The sequence below is a fragment of the Pygocentrus nattereri genome, chromosome 23 (assembly GCF_015220715.1).
Source record: "Pygocentrus nattereri isolate fPygNat1 chromosome 23, fPygNat1.pri, whole genome shotgun sequence".
Taxonomy (NCBI): Eukaryota; Metazoa; Chordata; class Actinopteri; order Characiformes; family Serrasalmidae; genus Pygocentrus; species Pygocentrus nattereri.
In genome coordinates, this window is record NC_051233.1 from 8,944,255 (window position 1) to 8,954,844 (window position 10,590).

Below are 10,590 nucleotides of genomic sequence, written 5' to 3' on the forward strand. Positions count from 1 at the left end.
TTCCTTCTCCTGTAAAATTACCATTCTGGAGATACGAGGTTTTGTTCCGACAACAGCGATATGAAAAATGCTAGAAAAGTATATTTGGATTTAAGCTATTCAAAGGTTCTTAGATATACAGAATTCATAACTGTAAAATATATATTGTTTTAAATAATGTCCTGATTAATTCACAACTGCTTGGCACCATAGCCAACATTAAGGGCAGTCGTGGGCTGGAGGTTGGGGAACCAGCCTTGTGACCAGAAGGTCTCTGGTTTGTTCTAAATTCTAATTAATACAAATTCTCATATCTCCAAAATGGTAACTTTAAGAGTCATTTTTCCTTTTCCTGTAATGTAATTCAATGGAACCAGACATTTCTCCGAGCCATTTGTTTTGGTCCATTCATCACGGAATTTATAACAATGTTAAGGACAACAGGCTTTTGTTCTGACAGCAGCCATATGCCTCATAATATTTAGTTTATTTTTTAGTTGCTCTGACATTTGAAAGCATGTTAAAACAAAAAAGCACCAGCAAAACACCAGTAGCACATTAGGGAACAGAAAATGTGTGTGTGTTAAATGTGTGTTAAAAAATAAACTTTTAAGAAGAAGCAGTAGAAAAAAATCAACTGGTAAATATGACATAATAAGATAATGACATGACAGACTGATATCCAGTCAGCTACGTGCTACTATGCAGTTCACACAGTTAGTATTTACAGGTTGCTGTTGTTTACATGCTGTTTATAATTGGTTTAAATCTGTCTTTATGCTATATGCAGTTGTTCGGTATTCAGGAAGTACTGATCGTTCCCAGGATGTTCTCAGAAAAGTGTTTCATGAAGTAATTTTTCACAGTAATGATAACACATCAATACTGCATCAAGCCTGTGCTGTTATTGTAATGGATTCTATGAAGCTGAAGGCCAAGGACAGAATAAACGAGAATGAGGGATTAAAGTGGGGGAAAGAAGGAGAAATCGGAGAGAGTAAGAGAAGGGGGAGGTGCTGAGCAACATTACAGATATACAGTGCATGTGTGAGCAGATTCAAGGGCAGATCATGTACAGCACACAGCACATTCAACTAAACCAATGTGTGATCACCAAAAGTGACTGGACTGCTTTGTCCAAGTAACGACAGTGCTATGTACTGTAATAATGCTGAAAGGCACACACTGATGTACACATTCCTTTGTCTCGAGGGATCTGTTGTAAAGCAGATGTACAGAACGTTCAGACCAAGTCCTGCAGAGACCACCTTCAATAGCGCTTCATGTACTGTAGACGCAGAATGTGTAACGGTGTAGATGCTACTGAGTCTATAAAGTATTTAAGATCAAGATTGAAATTAGGCTTATGCTGCATTTTGCTGCTGTCAGAACAAAACCTTGTATCTCCAAAATGGTAACTTTACAGAAGAAGATAAAAACTACTTTACTTTTAATGTAAGTCAATGGAACCAGACTTTTTTCCAGGTAATTCTGGGCCATTTATTTTGGTCCACTCATCATGAAATTTGCACACAATATAAAAGACAACAGGTATTTTCAAATTATGTCAAAAACTGAAAAACAACAAAAATGGACATACAAGGCTTTGCTCCGATAACAGCGATTTACACTGCCCAAGTAAACGCACCACAACACATCCCATTCGTTTTTTCAAATGGAAACACCTTTTCCATCAGACAGAGCCACGGAGTGCATGATGGGTCCTGTGTGTCAGATTTGGGGGACGTGGCGCATGGAAACGTTAAGTGGAGCTGAACTTTAAGCAAATGAATCCGGTCAACATGATGCATCTACCCAATCAGAAGGCAGAGTGATTCACAGTGATGGACAGTAACGAAGTAAATGTAATTGGTTACTGTACTTAAGTAGTTTTTTGTGTATCTGTACTTTACTGTAGTTTTTTTCAGTTTAGGTGACCTTTTTCTTTCACTCCACTACATTTCTGGGTCTAATAACTTGCTTTTGATTCCACAGCGGTCACTTTGTTTAGAGCTGGTTTTGACCTGTTGGTCATACCGACCCAGTGCAGCACACGGTTCAACGTCAGCGCAGCAGCGTAAAACTTTGGGAGAGTCTGTTCAACATAAATGATGAACTAACCTAACTTTGTGTAAATAGAGAACAATATAGAAATATGTCCACATATGCAGTCGAGACTGACGCAGCTTTTTTCTGAATTTATACAAACACCGTTTCATTTTATAGTAAATTAGTTTGGGCTGGTTTATGTTTATGAACAGAGGCTACAGATCAACATAGTAAATGAGCTCATCTGTGATCCTGAGTTTAAAGCCAGTTTTTATTCATCTTAAACTTGGAACTAAGTTGTAAATAAATCTGAAATTGATTATTAACTGTGTGTAAAAGTGATTTCAGAGCCACTCGGTTCTCCCTGATGGACACTGTTTACCTTCAGTGTTTTGTGCTTCTGATCATTTTAATAGACGTCAGCGTCACTAATTAATGACGTTCTATTAAAAGACTGGTTTACCAAGAGAGACGCTGGAGGACTTTCACCTAAAATGAGTTCAGGAAGTAAAAGTCTCATTATAAAATTGATAATAGGGCATTAAAGTCATAATTAATCTTTTAGTACTTTTACTTTTGATACTTAAGTCCATTTGAAGGCAAATACTTTTGTACTTTTACTCAAGTGGAGGTCTAAAGAGAGGAACTTCTAATTTTACTGGAGTAATTTTTTACCTTGGATATCTACTTTAACTCAGGTACATGGTTTGTCTACTTTGTCCACCACTGGTAATTTGTGTCTGCAGCTCAAGATACAAAACATTGGTTTTTGCTCTTCAAACCTGGAAGACCAGAAACCTAATATGTTTAAACACAACTGTTGACCTCCAAGATGTAAAATCTAAGCAGGAAAATGACAGGCTGGATGCAAATAAATCAAAATGACTGATGTTGACTGAAAGTGGTAATCCATAAACTCAAACTCAAGATGCAGGCTAACTTGACTTTCTAGTAAATAAAAAATTGCAGCATTCCTTAAATAAATAACGATTAAGCAAGACTACATTTCAATGGGATTTTGCAGGGAACTCCTTTGTAACACTCCCATGCTGTCAGCTAAAGGGGGAGGATGCATTCACAGCCGCTGGAGCTGTAAATTCAAAATTATTTTCTAAAAATTGGTGTATTTTACCATATTTTATGTTGACCACCATTTTATAAAAGCAACTGGGAAGGCTGAAGTGCCTAAAACCCTTTCCTCGTGATAAAATCGCAGCAACGCTTGGCCTCGAGAGGCTTACTGCTTTTATAAAAACAGCGGCCAAAATAAGTAAAATAAGATAAGATACACACCCACACGCACATTTTCTAAGCTGCTTGTCCTTCTGGGTCACAAGGGTGAGCTGGAGCCTACCCCCGTTGTTAGTGGGTGGAAGACTGGATACACCCTGGACAGGTCACCATTCCATCACAGGGATGATAAAATACAATTTTTCAGAAAATAATTTCATTTATTATTAATAATAATTGACTGCATTCAACGCTTTGCATTGTACTTGGTGATGTAAGGCTTGGATGCAGCTGCTCGGCCATGGAAACCCATTGCATGAAGCTCTCTATGCTGTTCTTGAGCTGATCTGAAGGCCACATGAAGTTTGGAGGTCTGTAGTGATTGACTCTGCAGGAAGTTGGTGACTTCTGTGCACTATGTGCCTCAGCATCCGCTGACCCGCTCTGTCATTTTACATAGCCGACCACTCTGTAGCTGAGTTGCTGTCGTTCCAAATCGCTTCAACTTGTATGTTATAACACCACTGACATGACAAGTGACTGTGGAATATTTAGTAGTGAGGAAATTTCACGACTGGACTTGTTGCACAGGTGGCGTCCGATCACGGTACCACGCTAGAATTCACTGAGCTCCTGAGAGGGACCCATTCTTTCTCTAATGTCTGTAGAAGCAGTCTGCAGGCCTAGGTGCTTGGTTTTATACACCTGTGGCCATGGAAGCGATTGGAACACCTGAATTCAATGATTTGGATGGGTGACTGAATACTTTTGGCAAAATAGTGTATGATAACAGCAGTTTAGTGTAAAACCTTTGCTTTAGAAGTACATTGAGGTCACAAAATTAGCACTCTGAGTCTTATTTAACACCAATCCAGTGGCGTCTCAAATGGCTCCCTGCTCCCTACATCGTGCACTACGTAGGAAATACTGATCCTGAATCCCAACAGTGCTCAATACAGCTAACAAAATTCATTTGGGATTCCATACTCAACATCCACACTCAACAAATAGTGCACTACTTGGCTGTAGAGGCTAGAAATTCAACACTTCCAAAGTTAGGGAGTACAGAGCCGTTTGGGATTCAGCCTGAGTTTGATGCTACTTCTGACTTAAACACAGACAATTGAAGCGTGTAAGTCATTTAAGTGACATTCTTTAGACTGTCATACTGCTGTTTTACAGTGAATCATAAGTACTTTAAGACAAGCCTGTGATATTAATGATGGAGTTGTTCAGGCTGACAATTTAGTTCTAGTTAAGAAAACAAGTTATAAGCCCCTGTTTAAACAAAAAGCGGGTTCTTATTTGATCAATATTCTTGGTGGTCCATACGAGCAGCATTAAAAGTGAAAGATTACTCCATTAACAGCACAGGGATTTTTCATGACGTGGCATAGTGATACAGAGGTTCAGTTGCTGTGTGGCGCTCACTTGTGTGTATTATGTATTTTACAATGGCTTTGAACATAAAGTGGCTCAGCCAATCAGATTTGATTATTTTTGGAACTATCAGTTTTATAATATTATATTTTATATAACAGGTATTTGATATTCCACCTGTGTAAAGAAGGAGAAAGTCAATAGTAACAACTAACGCTCCTAACAACTATGTTAGATCTGGTGGACCACCAGAACTGCCCCATCAGATAAACAGCACTTAAAGCTTTCATCTGTGAGAGAGAGGAGAAAATCAAGCAGCTTGATGTGTTTCTGTCCATCCTTCCATTGTGAGAGGAGTCTGTACTCCACTTTGATTGGAAATTAAACACATAAATGGTGGCTACCTTGGCTACAGGGATGTCGTTGCTGCTGCTGCTGGTGCTGAGCTCGCCTGTGCTGGGATTAATGGGTCGACCAGCGGGGGTCAAACGGCCTGGACTGGACTGACCTCCACCAGGCTGGACACTCTGGAGACGAGTCTGCAACTCACGCACCTACACACAGAGAGAGAGAGAGAGAGACAGAGAGTGCGTGAGTGTGAGAAAGAGAGAGACGGGAGAGAGAGAGAGTGAGAAGGAATGAGAGGAAAAAAAGTGAGAGAGAGTGAGAGAAAGTGAGTGTGTGAGAGAGGGGAGAGAGAGAGAGAGTGAGTAAGAGAGAGAGGGGAGAGATTGAGAGAGAGAGAGAGAGAGGGGGGAGAGAGAGGGGGGGGGGAGAGTGTGTGTGTGAGTGAGAGAGAGGGGGGGGTGTGTGTGTGAGTGAGTGAGAGAGAGAGGGGAGAGAGAGAGAGAGAGAGAGGGAGAGAGAGGGAGAGAGAGTGTGTGAGTGAGTGAGTGAGTGAGAGAGAGAGAGAGAGAGAGGGGAGAGAGAGAGAGAGAGAGAGAGAGAGAGAGAGAGAGAGAGGGAGAGAGAGTGTGTGAGTGAGTGAGTGAGTGAGTGAGTGAGAGAGAGAGAGAGAGAGGGGAGTGAGAGAGAGAGAGAGAGAGAGAGAGAGGGGAGAGAGAGGGGGGAGAGAGGGGAGAGAGAGTGTGTGTGTGAGTGAGAGAGAGAGAGAGAGAGGGGAGAGAGAGAGAGAGAGAGAGAGAGAGAGGGAGAGAGAGTGTGTGAGTGAGTGAGTGAGTGAGTGAGAGAGAGAGAGAGAGAGGGGAGAGAGAGAGAGAGAGAGAGAGAGAGAGGGGAGAGAGAGGGGGGAGAGAGTGTGTGTGTGAGTGAGAGAGTTTAGATGTTTCAGCTGATTCAAGTGTGAGTTGATTCAAGGTCACAGCGTTTCCTGACTTCAGACTGCACTTCTTTGCGCTCATCTCATCTGGAAGTCAGTTAAATGGAGCCTCAGCACAGCCTTTAAAAACCTCCACAGAAAGAGCATCACTGATAGCCTCACTGACTGCCTCACACAAAGCCTCAGACTTCTTTATGATCTGTGACACAGACGGGAATCAAAGTGGTGCTGTCGGTTCGGCGTGTCAGCGATAACCCCCCGCTGAACACACGCACACACACACACACGCACACGCACACACACACACATGCACACACAGTCTGGATCCTGTAACTGCACACTGCTGCTATCTCTCCGTACAGAGACCACATAGGAGGGGCAAACATCACAATAGCTCCCAAAAAGGAGAGAGCAAGAGAGGCAGAGTGACAGAGAGAGAGAGGGGGGGAAGAGAGAGAGGGGCGGAGAAAGAGAGAGGGGGGGGAGAAAGAGAGAGAGAGAATGTGAAAAAAGTTGATCTCATAAAAAACAGCACTGTGACTTGCTTGAGGTTTATGAGGTGAAAACAACTATATTGGCTGCTTTTTGAGCGATGCTAAGAAAGGATAAGATCAGTGGATTGATTTCCTAAACAGGTCAACTTTTCTTGGTCATTTGCTGTAAATGTGGCTCTTCAGTTGGTCCACTCCTCAACATGTTGCTCCTTTGGACAGATCTACTGGACATTTCTTGCCTCACACTTTCCTCAGCTGCTTTTTTGTGACTGTACCAAAGAAAACAACGTAGATGTACAGCTTCTCATTCAAACCTGAGAGAAAGGAACGGGCTACTGTATGTTTTAGATAAGTATAGATTTATAACATACTGACAACACTATAAAATGGCTATTTTATATAAGCAGTATAAAAGCTAAAGATAACAGTTCAGACCGTAAGAGATTTTAGGGTAGTACATTGAGGTTACTTGTAGCCAAATCATCAGAGAAGAAAATCTGACTGGATCATAATTAACATTGGACACTACAGAACGGTCATTTTAAAGAGTGGGGCAAAAAACAATGCACTAAGATTTGACTGTAGTATTCATTAACAGACTGGCACTCTCTCACCTGAATGTTCTGTCAATGAAAATACAAAAATCTGACTGGGCAGATATCTGCTGATCCTCAACACTGCAACAAGTGTTTAAGTATGTAATTAAACTCCGCATAGTTAGTCATAATACATTATTCTAATTCTGGCAACATTTCAAAAAAGCAAGTTAACCTCTTGTAACGGGGAGCGAGGAGGCGGACACGTGCTGAGATAAGCGAGATTTATTAGGGGCAAATCCAGGGTCGTGGTCAAAAGAGTCCAGGTTCATATAGCCAACACGGACAGTCCGGGGGACAGACATGACAAAAACCAGAATCAACACAACAACAGATATTCAAACAAAGCAAACATCCAATAGAGCAAGGACAAAGACCGATACATCAAACAAAGACCGGTAAACACAAGGGGCAAACACAGGGCTTAAGTATACAGGGAAAACGAGGGACAGGTGAAAACAATCAGGGGCGGAGTTACAAAACAAGGGGCAGGACTACAGATACCAAAACAAACTCACATGGACTAAACCAAAACACGAACACATGGACAGGACTGGGAGGGGCCAATCGTGACACCTCTTATGCTCCAGGGTATATTTTGGTTTGTCCATCTGAATGTACATGACCAAATCATAAGGCCATAAATAAATAAATGCAAATTTTATTTCATTTATTTTATTGTAAAAGTTCCCCTCAAATTGACAGAAAATGTATTTTATGATCACACATATTGCTCTATGCTTACAATGTACTACAATTTAAAGCCAAAAATCTCAGACGCTCTTTGTATTATTTTATAAAAATAATTTTTACAAAGCAGATCACTGAAGAGACGCCATTTATAGTTTTCAGCCCAGATTTGGGGAACAGTGTGTCGACTTTCAGTAGACTAGAAAAATTCAGAGTTCAGCTTCTTTTATTATAAGGGTTTAAAATGACATCACCGTCTATTTGACTGGAAAGAAGGGTTACAGCCTCATACGACACCCACCTTTTGAATGTAGCTCATGAAATATGGAAGTGATGAAGAATATGACGAAGTGCATTTTTGGTGTCTCCAAGCAGTTTAAGAGGTTAACGTGAAATGAAAACAGTTCCTTGGTTTGTATCTGCTGCAATCCATTAGAGCAAGTAACACGTCAAATGTGGTAAAACATTTGATCAAACCCGGGATTTATCCGTGTCGAGAAACCTGCATGAACAGCAGTGCAACTCTGCTGCCTCTGGGAGAACCTGGGAGAAACCAAACCCAGACACCAGTGTTTTCAGTAAGGCCACATCAGCAGGTAACACAGCAGTTTACCATGCAGAGCTCTGACTTCTGCAATAGAAGATGAACTACTCTGGTGTTTGTCAGAGTGGAAGCTACCACCAAACTTGTTTATTCACTAGCCTGCTGGATTGCACTGTATGGGTCATTCTACCAAACTGGTTCAAAGTTGGAGCTGAAAACCCATTTCAGACATTTAACTGACTTGAACTTTTTGTAAACCACTGTTACTGGTTTAAAAATGTCAGTTTCAGTTTCATTTCCCAAACGCTTTAGCTGAGGGTGCTAACGTTATTCTTCCTAATAAACAGACACCCGTTCAGCTCTGTCTCCTCATTATTCACCACCATCACTGTAATATTTCATCTGATGAGTTTTCATCAACATTAAGAGGAAGGTAATAAGAGGGGGTGGTGAAGAGGGGGTGGTGTCTGCAGCCTCTGGGTTATTGAAACACTGTTAGAATAAAAACCCTCACAGTCAAAGCACCGTTTTCGATATATGTAAATGTAACGTCATTATGCCAGTTACAGTGAACTATGCTGTCTGTCACTGCACAAGACAACAGAAACAGACGGTTAAAACAGAAGTTAAGAAGCTCTGGGGTTTCTCTGAAAGTTAGGACAGTATTTAGGAAATTTAGTCTAGTTAGGGTGTTTCTGTAATACTGTGTTCTTGTCTGGTGTTAATGGATAAGATTATGAACTTTGTAACTGTTGTTTTGTAATAGCTTCTGTCCCAAATTCAGTCCTAACTGAAGTTGTTATGGTGACTAAACAGATAAGATTTCAGACTAAAGACGTTTCTATAATACGGCCCCAGTTTCATTAAATGCGCCTGATTAACTGTCATTAAGCATAAATGGTGTGGCAGTAACAAGTTTGCTCGTTCATAAAGGAGAATTACCGGCATGTTTTTACGCTTGTGCCATGTGAGGTGTAGCTGTGCTTTCCCTTCATTTAAACATGCTGGTACTGATTTAACCACACAATCCCACAAAGACAACATCTGAACCACGACTCTGCTGATACTGGCCAACAGGTAGTAACAAGCTACAATCTTCTCACAGCAACCTTCCCTACACTGGATTCACTGGCATTTAACACCACACATACAGGCCTCTACCTGCTCTCTCTGGTGTACATGCATGTCTAAAGCCTCATTTACCTCTACAGTCCACTCACGCCTTCTCTCTGCTGTGCCTTGCAGTGTGTGCAGTCAATGAAACGCAGCACTGAGGGTTTTGTGTGTATGTGTGTAGCGTCTCTCCAGAAGGGTCCACATCCCACATTTCTACAGCATCTCTGCTCTTTTAGATTTAGTGACCACCAGGGATGTGTATGGATAGCCGAGCACTCCTCTAACTGCTTGAGGTGCCAGTATTTGAATACGGAATTAAGTATGTGATTAGGTATGTATATCACACTGTACCAGTCTGAAACGCGAGAGCCAAGACATGAGTGCATTGTTAAGGATGTGCTGTAAAGGATGTGGCTGAGAAGACAGATGCATTGTGGCTTTCTTGCTAATTAGGCTCACTAGTCTAGCTGACGTTGGCTTGATCCAGAAAAAGTGAACATTTATTTCTCTGACAAACTAACTGTTAGCTGTAGTTTTAGCTCAGACTCGAGGCCGCCGATACTCATCCAGCAAGAAAATGACCGATTTATTTGTTTTTTTTTAAATAAAACATTTTCAACTGCACTGCTCTGTTTGCTGCTGAACTTTTGTAAAAGTGATTCTTTTAGTCTCTTAATGCCAGTGCTATCACCTTTAAGCCTCCCAATTTGCCTGAAGTTCCTCTTTTTGGCAGTTTTTTGTGTTTATTGTGTGGATAATTGAATATCAAAAATAATACAGTCCCTGGTGGCCACACGGTTTTTGCAATCTGAGGTGGTATGAATGTCTGGCATTAACTTATAATGCGCCTGTAACGTGGAGCGAGGTAGCGGACACATGTGCGGAGGTAAGCGACTTTTATTAAGAGCAAATCCAAAATCGGGGTCATAATGGTCCAGGGTTAAAGAGCCAATACGGATAGATCCGGGGGCAGACATGACAAACCAGAATAGATCAGAACAAAACACAGCAAACAAAGATTCAAACAACACCGAGAGAGATTCAAGCAACAGCAAACATCAAACAAAGACCAGTGAAAACAAAGGGCAAACACAGGGCTTAAATACACAGGGATAATGAGGGACAGGTGAAAACAATCAGGGGCGGAGTCATGAAACAAGGGGCAGGACTACGGATACCAAAACAAAGAAGCACATGGAAGATCAAAACAAAGGAGCACATGGAGTAAAGGGG

At 41.4% G+C, this 10,590-nt stretch overlaps 1 protein-coding gene across 3 annotated transcripts in view; it reads right to left on the reverse strand.

Annotated features, from left to right (window-relative positions):
- Positions 1-10,590, reverse strand: part of mcc (MCC regulator of WNT signaling pathway) — a 185,819-nt gene that overhangs the window by 54,617 nt on the left and 120,612 nt on the right. For all 3 annotated transcript variants that reach the window (XM_017702946.2, XM_017702949.2, XM_017702948.2), the window contains one exon: positions 5,043-5,192. In XM_017702946.2, coding sequence (XP_017558435.1) covers positions 5,043-5,192 — 150 coding nt within the window. The remainder of the gene's footprint in view (positions 1-5,042; positions 5,193-10,590) is intronic.